General features: G+C 54.0%; 2 protein-coding genes across 4 annotated transcripts in view; both read left to right on the top strand.

The window, feature by feature from the left end:
• dock2 (dedicator of cytokinesis 2) overlaps window positions 1–1,676 on the top strand; it is a 69,339-nt gene extending 67,663 nt beyond the window's left edge. The window contains exons 50-51 of the mRNA XM_088604243.1: window positions 132–283; window positions 387–1,676. Coding sequence (XP_088460369.1) covers window positions 132–283; window positions 387–461 — 227 coding nt within the window. The 3' untranslated portion in view covers window positions 462–1,676. The remainder of the gene's footprint in view (window positions 1–131; window positions 284–386) is intronic.
• Window positions 1,677–4,652: 2,976 nt separating this feature from the next.
• Window positions 4,653–15,807, top strand: LOC148650441 (eukaryotic peptide chain release factor subunit 1). 3 transcript variants are annotated; one of them, XM_088604247.1, is made up of 11 exons: window positions 4,653–4,811; window positions 5,189–5,297; window positions 7,356–7,531; window positions 9,360–9,499; window positions 9,844–9,982; window positions 10,953–11,143; window positions 12,050–12,179; window positions 12,268–12,423; window positions 13,744–13,808; window positions 14,412–14,559; window positions 15,238–15,807. In XM_088604247.1, exons 2-11 carry the CDS (start codon window positions 5,212–5,214, stop codon window positions 15,318–15,320), a joined length of 1,314 nt encoding a protein of 437 aa, XP_088460373.1. In that variant the 5' UTR covers window positions 4,653–4,811; window positions 5,189–5,211; the 3' UTR covers window positions 15,321–15,807. The 3 variants fall into 3 exon arrangements, with proteins under 3 accessions (XP_088460373.1, XP_088460374.1, XP_088460375.1); XM_088604248.1 differs by having other exon boundaries at window positions 4,670–4,815; XM_088604249.1 differs by lacking the exon at window positions 4,653–4,811 and adding an exon at window positions 4,936–5,068.
• The last annotated feature ends 1,906 nt before the right edge of the window (window positions 15,808–17,713 follow it).

Genomic DNA, 17,713 nt, shown 5'->3' with positions numbered 1-17,713 from the left:
TACTCTACTCACAGTGTGCTCATGCGTTACTCACAGTGTGCTCATACTTTGCTTGCAAAGTACTCACACTACAATAACCTTCTCCTCTATCCCTCTTACTCCCTCTATATCCCTCTCCCTCCGCCCCCCAGGCCTCCCTCTGTCCGTGGCGAACGGGGCGGAGCAGGAGGGCGAGGGGTCCCAGCGTTCCCGGCGGGACAGCAAGTCTGTCTCGGTGTGTCTGACTGACCGCACTGCTGACCGCAGGTCGAAAGGCGTCATCAACCTGCTGTTCAAGACCAAGGTGAGACACAGTGTGTCTCGTTCGCTTTCTCTCTCCGCCTCAGCACCCTCGCTCACTGAATAAACTCCTCTCTGGCCCTGTCTGTGTGTCTGTTCACCCACAGCTGAGTGGCAAGTCCTCAGAGGAGGGGAAGCCAGCGCCTGACCAGACCAGTAGTGGCTCGTCTACTCACTTCTAATCCCTTCATCATTCCAGCCCTCCAGTCCCAGGTCTCAGACAACACAGCACACCACAGAGCTAATACAACACAGAGCTGTGACAACACAGCACACCACAGAGCTAATACAACACAGAGCTGTAACAACACAGCACACCACAGGGCTGTGACAACACTGCACACCACAGAGCTAATACAACACAGAGCTGTAACAACACAGCACACCACAGAGCTAATACAACACAGAGCTGTAACAACACAGCACACCACAGGGCTGTGACAACACTGCACACCACAGAGCTAATACAACACAGAGCTGTAACAACACAGCACACCACAGAGCTAATACAACACAGAGCTGTAATAACACAGCACACCACAGGGCTGTGACAACCCAGAGCTGTCACAACACAGCACACCACAGGACTGCGACAACACCGAGCTGTGACAACACAGCACACCACAGGGCTGTAACAACACAGCACACCACAGAGCTAATACAACACAGAGCTGTAACAGCACAGCACACCACAGAGCTAATACAACACAGAGCTGTAACAACACAGCACACCACAGAGCTGTAACAACACAGCACACCACAGAGCTAATACAACACAGAGCTGTAACAACACAGCACACCACAGGGCTGTGACAACACAGAGCCGTAACAAGACAGCACACCACAGGGCTGTGACAACACAGCACACCACAGGACTGTAACAACACAGAGCTGTGACAACACAGCACACCACAGGGCTGTGACAGTACAGAGCTGGTGATACAGAGTAATGACAATACAGGGTGATGACCACACAGCACAATTCATGGCAGTGACAACACAGCACAATTCAAGGCAGTGACAACACAGCACAATACATGGCAGTGACAACACAGCACAATACATGGCAGTGACAACACAGCACAATACATGGCAGTGACAACACAGCACAATACATGGCAGTGACCACACAGCACATTCAGACCTTTGCAAGGAGGCTGGGGGGCCGTGCAGTGAGAGCTGTGGAATGTGCTGCAGGACACTGGAACTTGAGGAGGCACTGAAGAGGCCGGAGAGAGGCTTTCTTCCTGTACGGTTATATTGTTTCTCATGTGCTGTTTTATATCTTACTTCTCCCGTCTCTGACATCATCTGTTCGGTGATCTGACGGCGTTTCCGGCAGTCTGCGGTTGGCGAAGCCGACGCTTGCTCTAATAAAGAGATGGCTTTGCTGCACAGCCTGGTCTGACGAGCGGGTCACTCGCGCGTTCGCACGCCAGCCTCTGGGGGCGCGCAGCAGACCCTCACGGGGAGTCCAGCACAGCCCTGGTGGTGTCACTGCCCACACAGGTTCACCAGGACGATCCCAGGCAATCACCATTCCCCGTCAGATCCCCTGCTGCTTCCTGGAGACCCTGGACACCCCGGACACCCCAATACCAGCACTCCCACATCCGCACTCACAGGGATACAGGCGGGAGGGAACCGGGGCGCTCAGAGGAAACCCAAAGGAACATGCAAACTCCACACGAAAGGAGCCCAGGACCCCAGTGATGCACAGGCAGCAGCTCACACTGCCATGAGCCTCGGTAGGATTTGTCGGGCCTGCGCCATGGGCTCTACTGATCGTGCTCTGTCACAGTGTCCTGCAGGAAACCTGTAGAACAGCCATGGCTAAACTGCACTTAGGCTGCAGTACTGCCCCTGCCTCCTGCAAGTGGGCGGGTTTCAGCTGTGAAGGCGGAGTGCTGAGATAAACTGCGCCCTTGACCTTATCTAGCCTGTGGCGATAGGACTGAGCTGAGCAAGAGCAGGGTTCTGCTTTTGTACTGATATTGTCTCTCTGAGCCACGTGACTCTGTTGTGTCCTACAGACCCCAGCAAGTCTGTAGCTAGGACACCCTAACTCTGAGAGCCCCAAACCAGCCAGTCTTATAGGACACCCTAAATCAGAGAGCCCCAACCCAGCCCGTTTTACAGGTCACCCTAAATCAGAGAGCACCAACCCAGACAGTCTTATAGGACACCCTAGATCAGAGAGCCCCAACCCAGACAGTCTTATAGGACACCCTAAATCAGAGAGCCCCAACCCAGCCAGTCTTACAGGTCACCCTAAATCAGAGAGCCCCAACCCAGCCCGTTTTACAGGTCACCCTAAATCAGAGAGCACCAACCCAGACAGTCTTATAGGACACCCTAGATCAGAGAGCCCCAACCCAGACAGTCTTATAGGACACCCTAGATCAGAGAGCCCCAACCCAGCCAGTCTTACAGGTCACCCTAAATCAGAGAGCCCCAACCCAGACAGTCTTATAGGTCACCCTAAATCAGAGAGCCCCAACCCAGACAGTCTTATAGGTCACCCTAAATCAGAGAGCCCCAACCCAGACAGTCTTATAGGTCACCCTAAATCAGAGAGTTGCACCCCAGCCAGTCTTATAGGACACCCTAAATCAGAGAGTTGCACCCCAGCCAGTCTTACAGGTCACCCTAAATCAGAGAGCCCCAAACCAGCCGGTCTTTCTGCTTTGCTGTTTACAAGTGAAGATGGAGGGTGGGAATGATGTTAGAGACCACAGGAGCTGCAGAAGCAGGTGTGTGGGGACAGGGGAAACCGTGGGAACCAGCCCGCGAATGAGACGTAAAACCGAGGTCCTGACTCTCTGTGCTCATTAAAAATCCCAGGGCGTTTGTCGAAAAGAGTAGGGGTGTTACCCTGGCATCCTGGCCAAATTTCCCATAGACCCTTACCAATCATGGCCTCCTAATATTCCCCTTTTATGAACTGGCTTCATCACTCTGTTCTCCTCTGTGGGGAGAGTACTGACGCACTGTGGCTGCCATCGCATCATCCAGGTGGGGCTGCACGCTGGTGGAGGGGAGTCCCCCTTACCTGTAAAGCGCTTTGTGTGGAGTGTCCAGAAAAGCGCTATACAAGTGTGTAAGCAATTATTATTATTATATCAAACAGCAGCACGAGCGTGAAGTTCGGTCAAAGGAAGTAATGAAGCAGTTTGAAGATGACAACAAGACGCTGCTCCTGCTGTTTGATATCGTAATAATGCCTCAGATCACCCTTCTCCCCCCCTTCCTGTAACTCAGAAGTCGCAGAAACCCCTCTTCCCTACACGGTGTCCAAGATGGATTGACTTAAAGAACCGTTTGACATTACTGACATTGCAGCTTCAGCGTTTAAACAAACATACAGTATCCAACTCGGAACACTCCACCAGTACCAGATACTTTCAGGTTACAACCTCCGTCCCATTAACCCCGCTGGCACAGAGTGAACGCCACGCCACCTATGATATAAGGTGGAGGCTGTTTTCGCAGAGCCTATCCAAATGTTGGTTCCCATGGTCTGTACAGGGCATGGAGAGGGTTTGTGGACCAGCTGATTTTCCTCTGCAGTGGAAAGACAAAGACGAAGAGACAGGGGGGCTCACGGATGAATGGCATTCTCTGCCACCTAAACCCCCCCGGAGCTCCAGCGCTTGTTTGGCCTCATCAACACCTTACAGTTACACAGGAGTTTGCTTCCTGCCCTGTTCTGTAATGTGCTTACAGTTGCAAAATATTCAAATGAAAAAAGGGTCTCTAAAATAAAAAAAGCTTGAACCCCGGTCTTGGAACCTGTTCCGAAAAACTGCCGAGATCTATAAATTATTACTGAATCAAGCAAGTGATCTGATCAGTTGAGAAAGCTCTGGTCCTTGGGCTGCTGAGCACAGGGTCCTTCGTGATCTGCTCTACAACAACCACACCGCAGAAAAGGTTCTGAATTACCGACCGGGGCCGGCTCCGAACACGAGGGCGGGAGGGGAAAGATAAGCTTTAGTACTCCCGCAAACTGCTGACTCGGTGTTTCAGCGTATGAAGCGTGAGAGTTCATTTCAGCCAAACAATCGAACTAAAGTATGTCTTACTGCCTTTATACATTCTGCACATGGTTTACTGTTCAACTGTTAAAATACCGGACTAGTAAGGTCAAGTCCTTTCCAACAGAAACGCAAAATAAGGGTAACTGAACAGCTACAGTCGACCCCGCTACTGCAAAAGAGACCAGTAAGTGCCTACAACTCCCACAATTCACAGGGGGGCTTCATTTCCTGACCACTTCCGCTCTCCGGTATAAACCTTCCAATCAGCGAGCTCTGAGTCGGCTGTATCCATGCGGTTTCCAGGAAGTGAGTTTAACCGGAATTCCAACCGAGTCCACCCAGCTATCTTCCTCTCCCACGTGAGCCCTGCTCTCACCACGCGCAGGGGAGAGCAAGCCGGCTCGAGTCTAGAGGCGACGTCACAGAGCGCCGGAGGAACTCGCACGAGAAGCGGCTGAATCGCAGAGCCCGAGCGGAGCGGCGGAGCCAGAGGCAGGTACCCGGCGGGGATGGCGGGGCCCGCGGAGCGCGGCCAGTCGCACCAGGGCACTGACAGGGGCTGGGGCCCGGGTTTTCGGGGGCTTTACAGATCCCAGTTCCCGTGTAGGGGGAGGGAAGCGGGCTGGGCAGGGTTGAGCAGGGAAAGTGGTGGGCTTTAAGGCCTGGGAGGAATCGGAGGGCCAGGCCGAGCCTCGTCCTTTCCTGTGAAGCGCTGCCGGGTGTAGGGCCTTCAGACTGGGCTACATCGGGTGAGCCGGGCGGGAAGGAGCCGGCGCTGTTCCTCTGCTGGCTGGCAGTAGCCCTGCCGGTGTGCTTGAGTCTCTCTGCTCACCCGTGTCTGCCCCTCTCTCTCCCGGCCTGCCTGTTAGGTGCCGAAGCGATCACAGGGAAGATGGCGGACGACCCGAGCGCAGCGGACAGGAACGTGGAGATCTGGAAGATCAAGAAGCTGATCAAGAGCCTTGAAGCGGCCCGAGGGTGAGAAGGGGTCCCGGGGGGAGTGGGGAGGGCGAGGTCGGGGAAGGGAGGCGCCGGGCGGCCGGGGGTGAGCGGTCGCCCTCGCCAGCTGTTGGCGGAGGAAGGTCCACGCCGCCGCGGCCGGGCTTGGGAGCCGGGCTGCGCGTTAGCGACACGACGCCCAGCCGAGCCCGGCACCGCGGCTGTCGTGTCTGGGCTGCGGCAGGGTGACTCACTCGAAGCCGGGGGCAGGGGGGTACGGGGGTAGAGGACGACGGGAGCCCGCAGCTGCTGGTCTCGGCCGGATCTCGTTACGCAGGATGACGGGGAACTGCGCGTCGCTGTTCCCGCTGCCAGCGCGATTGCCCGCCGCTGTACTGGCGCCGGGCAGGGGCAAGGGTCTCCCTCCTGAGCCGCCGGACCGGCAGGAGGGGTGTGGGGGGCCCTTCTCCCCGGAGCTGGCTCAGGGGCTGATTAAATACCCAGCTGGGCAAGAGGGGTATGGAGCTGGGCTCCAGGGTGTGTGTGTTCAGTGGAGAGGAGGGAGTGAGGTCTGTGTGTGTTCAGTGGAGAGGAGGGAGTGAGGTCTGGGTGTGTTCAGTGGAGAGGAGGGAGTGAGGTCTGGGTGTGTTCAGTGGAGAGGAGGGAGTGAGGTCTGGGTGTGTTCAGTGGAGAGGGGGGACTGAGGTCTGGGTGTGTTCAGTGGAGAGGGGGGACTGAGGTGTGTGTGTGTGTGTTCAGTGGAGAGGGGGGACTGAGGTCTGGGTGTGTTCAGTGGAGAGGGGGGACTGAGGTCTGGGTGTGTTCAGTGGAGAGGGGGGACTGAGGTGTGTGGGTGTGTTCAGTGGAGAGGGGGGACTGAGGTGTGTGTGTGTGTTCAGTGGAGAGGGGGGACTGAGGTGTGTGTGTGTGTTCAGTGGAGAGGGGGGACTGAGGTCTGGGTGTGTTCAGTGGAGAGGGGGGACTGAGGTGTGTGTGTGTGTTCAGTGGAGAGGGGGGACTGAGGTGTCTGGGTGTGTTCAGTGGAGAGGGGGGACTGAGGTGTCTGGGTGTGTTCAGTGGAGAGGGGGGACTGAGGTGTCTGGGTGTGTTCAGTGGAGAGGGGGGACTGAGGTGTCTGGGTGTGTTCAGTGGAGAGGGGGGACTGAGGTCTGGGTGTGTGTTCAGTGGAGAGGGGGGACTGAGGTCTGGGTGTGTGTTCAGTGGAGAGGGGGGACTGAGGTCTGGGTGTGTGTTCAGTGGAGAGGGGGGACTGAGGTCTGGGTGTGTGTTCAGTGGAGAGGGGGGACTGAGGTCTGGGTGTGTGTTCAGTGGAGAGGGGGGACTGAGGTGTGGTCAGTGGAGAGAGGGGAGTGAGGTGTGGTCAGTGGAGAGAAGGGAGTGAGGTCTGGGTGTGTTCAGTGGAGAGGAGGGAGTGAGGTCTGGAGTCTCTCTCACCCGGCCTGCTGTGGGTTTGTCCTCTGGCTCTGTCCCAGTGGCCCGGTGTCCACCACTGTTTTATCAACAGGCCAGTGTTGTTCATTGAGCCTGAGAACCCACAGCCACTTCATATAAGGGTAAAACAACCCCAGTATTGCCTGATCCTGTCTGTGTGTACTCTCAATTCAGTTCAACTCAAGGTGCTTTATTGGCATGACCAATAAGTAAAGTCATTGTTGCCAAAGCAAAACAAATACAATTAACATAAAACAAAATCCTACAGACATTTACAATAAAGGACGTCATAAGGTATTTACATATAAACATATAGGGCATTACTGGGAGACAGGCTCACTGTTCCTCAGGCTGTGACAGGAGATCACATACTGGGCTGCCAGTTCAGCTGACTTCCCTCCTCCCTCTCCCAGTAGGATTGGGAGTTGTGATTCTGGCAGGTGTGGGAACTCTGGGATTAGATGTGTAAATCTGGGGGTTTTGTACTCTCTCTGACTCTCCCTGGTGCTGTGTCTGGATCTGTACCTCCCTCTCTGACTCTCCCTGCTCCTGTGTCTGTACCTCTCTGATGGCGTCGCTACAGATATCAGCGTAGCGCCCGTGATCCCCTGCCTGTCTGACACCTGCCTCTCCCCATGTCCCCAGCAATGGCACCAGTATGATCTCCCTCATCATCCCCCCGAAGGACCAGATCTCCCGAGTGGCCAAGATGCTGGCGGACGAGTTTGGCACTGCCTCCAACATCAAGAGCCGAGTCAACCGGCTGTCTGTGCTGGGAGCCATCACCTCTGTGCAACAGAGACTCAAGCTCTACAACAAAGGTGTGGCAGTTCGGTCCTCTGCCCAGACGCTGCTGCGTGGCTCGGCATGTGCACCAGCGCTCAGAGTTACAGTTGACCTCTTTTGGTGACTGAGGGCATATTGAGGATGAAAGACCTGTTTCTGTGAAGCAGTTTGCAGTGTGGTTCTGGTGGGGTTTAGACAAACCAACACAGTCACTCCACGGACTGATTCTTACTCCTGATCTGGAAATATTGAGATATAGATTGTCCACAAGATCACACTGCAGGCTGCATTTTACTGAGATAACGGACTGTGCACACAGTCACACTGCAGGCTAGATCTCACTCCTGATCTGGGGACACTGAGATACAGACTGTGCACACAGTCACACTGCAGGCTAGATCTCACTCCTGATCTGGGGACACTGAGATACAGACTGTGCACACAGTCACACTGCAGGCTAGATCTCACTCCTGATCTGGGGACACTGAGATACAGACTGTGCACACAGTCCCACTGCAGCCCAGATCTCACTCCTGATCTGGGGACACTGAGATAACGGACTGTGCACACAGTCCCACTGCAGGCTAGATCTCACTCCTGATCTGGGGACACAGTCACACTGCAGGCTAGATCTCACTCCTGATCTGATCTGGGGAGACTAAGATGCAGATTGCCCACAAAATCACACTGTAAAATAGATTTTACTCCTGATCTGAAGAGATTATTAAGCCATTGGTGACACAGGAGTACAAATTGTTCTAAGCACCAAAACCCAGCAACTTAGGTGCTTCATGGATTATTTTGGTCCAGAATTGAAAAACATAGAGTGAAGAGCAAAACCCAACATTTTAAATTTCTTCTTCCTGTAGCCAGTGCTACTTAGATTATGAATCCTGAAATCCCAATATTCAAGTTGGGTTCCTGGCACCCCGCACTACTGCCCTGATCCAGCCAGTGGAAAGTCTGCCCTGGAGCAGAGAATGGCTTTGTTGCTTTTGATGAGATCGCAATTTGAAAGAAGTTGGTGATACCATTTATTTATTTTTGTTTATTCTTTTGTATAGGTTCATTAAATGTACATAAACACATCTGAGCTGGGAATTGGGAACGTCTGAGGCTAATTACATTATTTCTAATGAACGTTATAAGCCATTTCACTAAATTGCATTATTTCGGAATTCAATCTGGAATTATGCGTACTGTATTAACTGGTTAACTACAAGTATAAAATGCTCTCAGTCTAATTTAGGATCCCTAACTTGACACTTCCATTAATCCATATAGGAAAAGTCTCCTGCTTTCAATTCAAAGTTTTAAAAAAAGTTTATTTCAAAGTTTACACTCTTATGGTCCCGAACCTCATATTTTCTTTGTTCTGATGGGGGAAAAATTCAGTTATATGTCGCTTTTGCTATTCTGTCCCTGACTTTCTGGTTCCTAACACAAACGTGTATGGGGGAGCGCTTGTATTTGAAGATTTTCAGGTTTATGACAGCAGTTTCACGCAGTGCAGCAGTGTAAGTGTTATTACGTGTCTTATGATGCTGCTTCATCAGCACTGTCTGTGGTTCCCAGTCCTGGTCCCGTGACCTGTGATCCAAGAAGCTGCTTCACTTAAATATTTGCATTTTTTTTCTAGTCACAAGTTGAGGTTTTTTTTTTCACTTACAAAATCCAACAGTTGAAGCTCCAACTTGTTAAAGAGCTGGAAATAATTCAAATGAATCTTAAGTCCATGAATGGTTTGATTGTGTAGCCAAGGGCTGGTCTGGAACAGGAACATGCAGGACTGGGACTGGGAACCACTAGCTGTAGCTAGCTCTCGACCTGCTGTGTCTGATCTTGTCGCTCGTGGGTTTGCAGTGCCCCCCAATGGCCTGGTGGTGTACTGCGGCACCATAGTTACAGAGGAGGGGAAGGAGAAGAAGGTCAATATCGACTTCGAGCCGTTCAAGCCCATCAACACCTCCCTATACCTGTGTGACAACAAGTTCCACACTGAGGTGAGTGCTGCCTTGCTTCTTTACCCCCTCGCACCCTTGGCCTGACCAATCCTCCCCCTCCCCTCACACACACTCGCACACTCTGGGCCTCTGCTGCCTCACTCCTCTCCCCCTCCCCTCGCACACTCTGGGCCTCTGCTGCCTCACTCCTCTCCCCCTCCCCTCGCACACTCTGGGCCTCTGCTGCCTCACTCCTCTCCCCCTCCCCTCGCACACTCTGGGCCTCTGCTGCCTCACTCCTCTCCCCCTCCCCTCGCACACTCTGGGCCTCTGCTGCCTCACTCCTCTCCCCTAACCCTACCTCAGCACGACTGATGGCTCTCCTCTGTTCCCCCTCCCTGTAGGCTCTCACAGCGCTCTTGTCAGATGACAGTAAGTTCGGCTTCATTGTGATCGACGGGAGTGGCGCTCTGTTCGGGACACTGCAAGGGAACACCAGAGAGGTGCTGCACAAGTTCACTGTGGACCTACCCAAGAAACACGGTATGGTTCTCTTCCAGCACTGCCTGATGTCCTCTCTCCTCTGTCTCTGCAGGCAGGGGCGGTCAGTCTGTCCTGCCCTGATGTCCTCTCTCCTCTGTCTCTGCAGGCAGGGGCGGTCAGTCTGTCCTGCCCTGATGTCCTCTCTCCCCTGTCTCTGCAGGCAGGGGCGGTCAGTCTGTCCTGCCTTGATGTCCTCTCTCCTTTGTCTCTGCAGGCAGGGGCAGTCAGTCTGTCCTGCCCTGATGTCCCCTCTCCTCTGTCTCTGCAGGCAGGGGCGGTCAGTCTGTCCTGCCCTGATGTCCTCTCTCCTCTGTCTCTGCAGGCAGGGGCGGTCAGTCTGTCCTGCCCTGATGTCCTCTCTCCTCTGTCTCTGCAGGCAGGGGCGGTCAGTCTGTCCTGCCCTGATGTCCTCTCTCCTCTGTCTCTGCAGGCAGGGGCGGTCAGTCTGTCCTGCCCTGATGTCCTCTCTCCTCTGTCTCTGCAGGCAGGGGCGGTCAGTCTGTCCTGCCCTGATGTCCTCTCTCCTCTGTCTCTGTAGGCAGGGGCGGTCAGTCTGTCCTGCCCTGATGTCCTCTCTCCTCTGTCTCTGCAGGCAGGGGCGGTCAGTCTGTCCTGCCCTGATGTCCTCTCTCCTCTGTCTCTGCAGGCAGGGGCGGTCAGTCTGTCCTGCCCTGATGTCCTCTCTCCTCTGTCTCTGCAGGCAGGGGCGGTCAGTCTGTCCTGCCCTGATGTCCTCTCTCCTCTGTCTCTGCAGGCAGGGGCGGTCAGTCTGTCCTGCCCTGATGTCCTCTCTCCTCTGTCTCTGCAGGCAGGGGCGGTCAGTCTGTCCTGCCCTGATGTCCTCTCTCCTCTGTCTCTGTAGGCAGGGGCGGTCAGTCTGTCCTGCCCTGATGTCCTCTCTCCTCTGTCTCTGCAGGCAGGGGCGGTCAGTCTGTCCTGCCCTGATGTCCTCTCTCCTCTGTCTCTGCAGGCAGGGGCGGTCAGTCTGCACTGCGTTTTGCCCGGTTGCGGATGGAGAAGAGACACAACTACGTGCGGAAGGTGGCAGAGACAGCAGTTCAGCTCTTTGTGTCCAACGACAAGGTCAACGTGGCTGGCATGGTGCTAGCTGGGTCTGCAGACTTCAAGACCGAGCTCAGCCAGTCCGACATGTTTGACCCGGTAGGGCCCGCGGAGCTCTGGCTGTCAGGCATGCAGGCGGGGTGTTGTTTCCTCAGCATAACATTGCGCAGGGTCAGGTGGGGGGCACACTGGGGGGCACCACAGAGAACTCCCTTGAGAACAGCACTTGACTGTGCTTTGTGCGTATCATGCAGTCCCAGGATGAACATACTCTTTCTGTCTGTCTTTCTTAACTCTCTCTCTGTGTGTGTGTTCAGAGCTGGTGTGTGACTCTCAAATCCAATGAGATTTATTGGCATAACCGATGAATTAGTGTTCCCAAAGGACACACAATAAGCAACTTTTACAGTACCAACACAATAATTGGACTTTTACAAACAAAAAATAAAACAGGACTTCACTGTTGGACCGTATCACTGTCTGGCTCTCGGGCTGTACTTTACTACTTTCTTCTGTGTGCTGTTTAGTAATGGCCGTTGGGCTAGTTTGACCTTGCACACAATATGAGGAGTTTTTCTCTAAACCCAGTATGTTTTTACAGAACTCGGTGTTCCCCACAGAACTCCTGTGGGCTGTTTGTCCCATTAAGTGCAGTCCTGGTCTGTGAGTGGACCTCATACTACACTACCACATAGGACATTGGAATCAAACCCACTTTCAAATTAAATTATAACCAGATCTTTATGTGGGTGGGGTTGATATTGTGGAGTGTAGAAATGACATCGAAAGCCCCATACTAGGTCAGCACTGCCACATGAACTGATTGTCAGTGCAATCTATGTGTAACTGGTTGTGTTTTAGTATTATCTGTTTCCCAGGATCTGTCTTGTGAAGAACCACTACTCAGGTCTTGTCCAGATTGACAGTCTGACAGTACTGCTCCAGCAGGACCAGGTCATCGGCGTAGAGCAGGAACTTGACCTCCGTGTCTCTCTGTTTCACCAGAGGTTGCAGGCGAAGGTGCTGAAGCTGGTCGACATCTCGTATGGTGGAGAGAACGGCTTCAACCAGGCCATCGAGCTGTCGGCCGAGGTGCTGTCCAACGTCAAGTTCATCCAGGAGAAGAAGCTCATTGGTACGCTGCCATCTGGGCCAGGGCTGCTCTGGGGGCACCGCGCAGTGTGGGCCTGCGGGGTGCTCAGCCTCTCCCTGTCCCCCCTTAGGCCGGTACTTTGACGAAATTAGCCAGGACACGGGGAAGTACTGCTTCGGGGTGGAGGACACGCTGAAGGCTCTAGAGATGGGCGCAGTGGAGATCCTCATCGTCTACGAAAACCTCGACATCATGCGCTACGTCCTGCGATGTCACGGCACCGAGGGTACGGGCCTGTCGCCACCATCCTGGTCTCTCGCACGCTCGCATCCACGCACCCTCACCACCATCCTGGTCTCTCGCACACTCGCATCCACGCACCCACACCGTCACCACCATCCTGGTCTCTCGCACGCTCGCATCCACGCGCCGTCACCACCATCCTGGTCTCTCGCACGCTCGCATCCACGCGCCGTCACCACCATCCTGGTCTCTCGCACGCTCGCATCCACGCGCCGTCACCACCATCCTGGTCTCTCGCACGCTCGCATCCACGCGCCGTCACCACCATCCTGGTCTCTCGCACGCTCGCATCCACGCGCCGTCACCACCATCCTGGTCTCTCGCACGCTCGCATCCACGCGCCGTCACCACCATCCTGGTCTCTCGCACGCTCGCATCCACGCGCCGTCACCACCATCCTGGTCTCTCGCACGCTCGCATCCACGCGCCGTCACCACCATCCTGGTCTCTCGCACGCTCGCATCCACGCACCCGCAATGTCACCACCATCCTGGTCTCTCGCACGCTCGCATCCACGCACCCGCAATGTCACCACCATCCTGGTCTCTCGCACGCTCGCATCCACGCACCCGCAATGTCACCACCATCCTGGTCTCTCGCACGCTCGCATCCACGCACCCGCAATGTCACCACCATCCTGGTCTCTCGCACGCTCGCATCCACGCACCCGCACCGTCACCACCATCCTGGTCTCTCGCACGCTCGCATCCACGCACCCACACCGTCACCACCATCCTGGTCTCTCGCACGCTCGCATCCACGCACCCACACCGTCACCACCATCCTGGTCTCTCGCACGCTCGCATCCACGCACCCACACCGTCACCACCATCCTGGTCTCTCGCACGCTCGCATCCACGCACCCACACCGTCACCACCATCCTGGTCTCTCGCACGCTCGCATCCACGCACCGTCACCACCATCCTGGTCTCTCGCACGCTCGCATCCGCGCACCGTCACCACCATCCTGGTCTCTCGCACGCTCGCATCCGCGCACCGTCACCACCATCCTGGTCTCTCGCACGCTCGCATCCGCGCACCGTCACCACCATCCTGGTCTCTCGCACGCTCGCATCCGCGCACCGTCACCACCATCCTGGTCTCTCGCACACTCACACTATCACCCCAGGGTATTAGACATACACAACCCCCACTTGCACTGTCACCGCAAGCCGACACACACATGCACACTAGCATTGTCACAACCATCATGTTGTCACATGCTGTGTGGCTGCAGGCTCTTCTATACTGGAGTGTGTCTTGGTGTGTCTCCCTGTTGTCTGACACTCGTTTGTCTTGCAGAAGAGAAGATTTTGTACCTTACGCCAGAGCAGGAGAAGGACAAGTCCCACTTCACAGACAAAGAGGTGAGGAGAGTCTGTTCTCCCTCCAGCCTGTATTGGCACGACCAGCAATAATCAGAAAAGCATTTGCAGCCACGCTGAACAATAAAATACTGATATCTTCTGTTTTCGGCATGACTAGGTTGTGAAGTTCTTGCCAAAGCAGGTTTTAAGAACGTCAGAAAGGTTACAAACAGGAGGGGACCATTAAGCCTGTCTGGCCTGTGTCATTACTGGCTGATTGATCAAAGATCATCCAGCTGTTGAAGCCAGGGTATCGGCTTCAACTACGTGGTTGGGCAGCTTGTTCCACACACCCACCACCCTTTGTGTAAAGAAGTGCCTCCTGTCCTGACTGGAGGATGTCATCCTGATTTTTCTTGAAAGAGAGCAAAATATCCGTTTCATCAGAATGGCTGTGCGGCTTGTTCTACCCTCCCACTACTCTCAGTGTAAAGACGTTTCTCCTGGGCTCCATTTTAAATGCTCTTCCCTGTAGTTTAGTCTTCTGGTTCAGTCGTCACCAGTGACCCTGAAGAAGTCCTCTGGATTGTCCAGTGGGAGAGCAGTGCTGTTGGGGCTGTAGGTGTTGAGTGATCGTGTTCCCCCTCTCTCTCTCTCCGTCAGACGGGGCAGGAGCACGAGCTGATCGAGAGCATGCCCCTGCTGGAGTGGTTCGCCAACAACTACAAGAAGTTCGGCGCCACGCTGGAGATTGTCACGGACAAGTCGCAGGAGGGCTCGCAGTTCGTCAAGGGGTTCGGCGGCATTGGGGGTGAGTGAGTGGTGGGGTCTGTAAGGGGTTCGAACCCCTTTTCTCCTGCGCCCTCTCAAATTCAAGGAACTCGATTGGAACAGCTGATGAATGAGTGTGGTCAGAGGAGTAACAATCAGGAAACATTGGCCGTGTCCTCTTAAGTTCACACCTCTGTGTAGAGCAGGTGTGAATTTAAAGTGTGCGGGTATTCGAGATGCTCGCTTATTAAAAGGGTAGTGGGACACCCTCACATGATATCACACATATGGGGTAATTCCCTTCAGTCTGCTGTGTTGCAGAGGAGGCTGCATAAAGGGCTCATTGGGGGCACTCATGAGCACCTTTGTGAAACTCAACTTAGAAATAAGACACCTTAAGCTCTGCAGGAACTGGGGGGGAAGGAAACAAGGGACACAAGGCTGCAAGTGTGCATATTGGGACACATAAATTCAGGATATTAACGTTTGTCATTTATTTTTGTCCTCTCTAGACAGTCAGGTCTGTCTGTGTCCAGTTTCTATGGCCAGGCTGTGGTCACTGAGCCTGTCCTCTCTGGACAGTCAGGTCTGTCTGTGTCCAGTTTCTACGGCCAGGCTGTGGTCCCCTGTAACAGTTGTTCCAGTTGTTTCCCAGTGGGTAAGGTAGTGTTGTTTGGCCTGCGGCTGACCCTGATCTCTCTCACCCTCTCTCTCACAGGGATCCTGCGGTACCGAGTGGATTTCCAGGGGATGGAGTACCAGGGTGACGACGACGAATTTTTTGACTTGGATGACTACTAGGTAGTCCAGACTGGGGCGTCAACACCACCTCTCTTCCTCCTTCAGTGAGAGAGGGAGGAATGACCACATACCGAGAGAGGGAGAGGGAGACGGCAGGAGAAATGTCTTCACAACACAGCGCGTGCCTGCGGGGCGCCCCTGCCCTGGCCCAGCGGCCGTGCCGGGGCGAGGGGGGCTCCCCTTGTCTAGACGTTTCTCTTCGCAGTCATAGGAACGTGTCCCGGCCCCTGAGAGATCAGAGCGCTGCCCCCTCATCCCACAGCGCTTCGGACTCACGATTCCCAATCTTATAATTATAGAGAGAACTATTTTTCTTTATTTCTCCCTCTCCCACCCCGCCAGCGAGCTCCCCTCCCTGCCCTCCCCCCATTTTTTTTTTTTTTTACAGGCATCAGCTGCTGTTGTATTTTATGAAGTTCAATTTTTTTTTTACCTTGGGTTCTGTAGAAGAGCGGAAGTGTATTAAATTTGAAACTGCTTAACAACATTTAACCCCTTTATGGTCCAGCTTTCCATTTCATCCTGTTGCTGTTGGCTGTCAGCTGTCCAAGGTGCTCATGTCCATTAGGAGGGGGGTGGGGGGCCGATGTCCTTCTCCTGTCACACGGGGGGGGTGGGGCTGAGGCTCCTGCTGTGTTTTTCTGGGGCTCCTGTAAGCACCACAGTGTCCACCCAGCAGGCCCAGGGGCGCAGCTAGAGCTGCTGATCCCTGCTGGCCATGGGTGTGTCCCCATCGAATTGGGGGTGCTCTCCAGATGTTGATCGATGGAGGGGCGACGTTGTCTGCAGGAATTCCCCGATGGACGATTGGCTACTGATCCTGCTGCCCTTCCTCAGTTGGTGTGTTGAGGTACAGGGACCCTTGGTGATGAATAGGAGACACTTCTCTTCCAGCAAAACTCTTTTCCACCTGCTCTTCACATTGAGAGGAGCAGATAGGGCTGTAAGCTGGGCTTTCTGGTCTGATGAAAGTGTACTGAGGAGCTGAGGGCTGTACTACAGTTTACTGTGGGTCTGGGATATGCTGAGGGCTGTACTACAGTTTACTGTGGGTCCTGGCTAAGCTGAGGGCTGTACTACAGTTTACTGTGGGTCCTGGCTAAGCTGAGGGCTGTACTACAGTTTACTGTGGGTCTAGGCTACACTGAGGGCTGTACTACAATTTTCTGAGGGTCTGGGCTTCACTGGGGACTGAACTACAGTTTACTGTGGGTCTGGGCTACGCTGAGGGTCTGGGCTTCACTGGGGACTGAACAAGAGTTTACTGAGGGTCTGGGCTTCACTGGGGACTGAACTACAGTTTACTGTGGGTCTGGGCTACGCTGAGGGTCTGGGCTTCACTGGGGACTGAACAAGAGTTTACTGAGGGTCTGGGCTTCACTGGGGACTGAACTACAGTTTACTGTGGGTCTGGGCTACGCTGAGGGTCTGGGCTTCACTGGGGACTGAACTACAGTTTACTGAGGGTCTGGGCTTCACTGGGGACTGAACTATAGTTTACTGTGGGTCTGGGCTACACTGAGGGCTGTACTAGTTTACTGTGGGTCTTGTCTTCACTGAGGACTGTACTACAGTTTACTGAGGGTCTGGGCTACACAGGTCTGAACTACAGTTTACTGAGGGTCTGGGTTACACTGAGGGCTGTACTTTAGTTTACTGTGGGTCTGGACTAAGCTGAGGACTGTACCACAGTTTACTGAGGGTCTGGGCTACACAAGGAAGGAGGGCGGGTGTGCTGATGTTTGTGACAGATTGTGGAGGCAGACTGTCGGGGGCTGTGCACTGATGGTTACACCTGTGCTTTTCATTGCTTGATACTCATGGCCGTGGGGATGCCGTCTTTGTGCTGGTACAGGCATGCCCCATCACTCATCACTCATCGCTTCGGAAGAACCACAGATCATGCAGGTGTTAGGACTGGTGTTTGACTGAAGGGTGAACAGTGCTGCAGGTGAAACCTGCCCAAGAATGCTGAATTATTACCTGTTCAAACTGTCAGACTTCATCCAGCATAACCATCCCAATTTGCCTGGAGCTTTGCTGGTCTTTGACTTTTTTGGGGAACAAGCCCAGAGTTTCAGAAACTCTCCACTGGGTCCACATTCATGCTGAATATATTTTGGGCTCCTCCCTCCTCTGTAAAATTGATCTGCTAGACCACAGTCCTTTGAGTAGAAATGGCTACTAGGGGGACAAAAGAAAGGTTTAGGTTTTTGGTGAACTGGGTGCCTAGATGTGTTTTGTCCTGCGCTGTAATGCTGCTGTATGACATGAACTAAAAAGGGTCTTTGCTGTATTCTGATTGAGCTTATTTAGGTTCCTACTTAACTCATTTTCAGCTATGGAAGATCTTGACTGCAGGTGCTGGATTTGATTACGGGTCTACTAAAGCC

Source organism: Lepisosteus platostomus, chromosome 13 (genome assembly GCF_059453375.1).
Source record: "Lepisosteus platostomus isolate fLepPlt1 chromosome 13, fLepPlt1.hap1, whole genome shotgun sequence".
NCBI lineage: Eukaryota > Metazoa > Chordata > Actinopteri > Semionotiformes > Lepisosteidae > Lepisosteus > Lepisosteus platostomus.
This window is presented reverse-complemented; position numbering and strand designations above follow the sequence as displayed.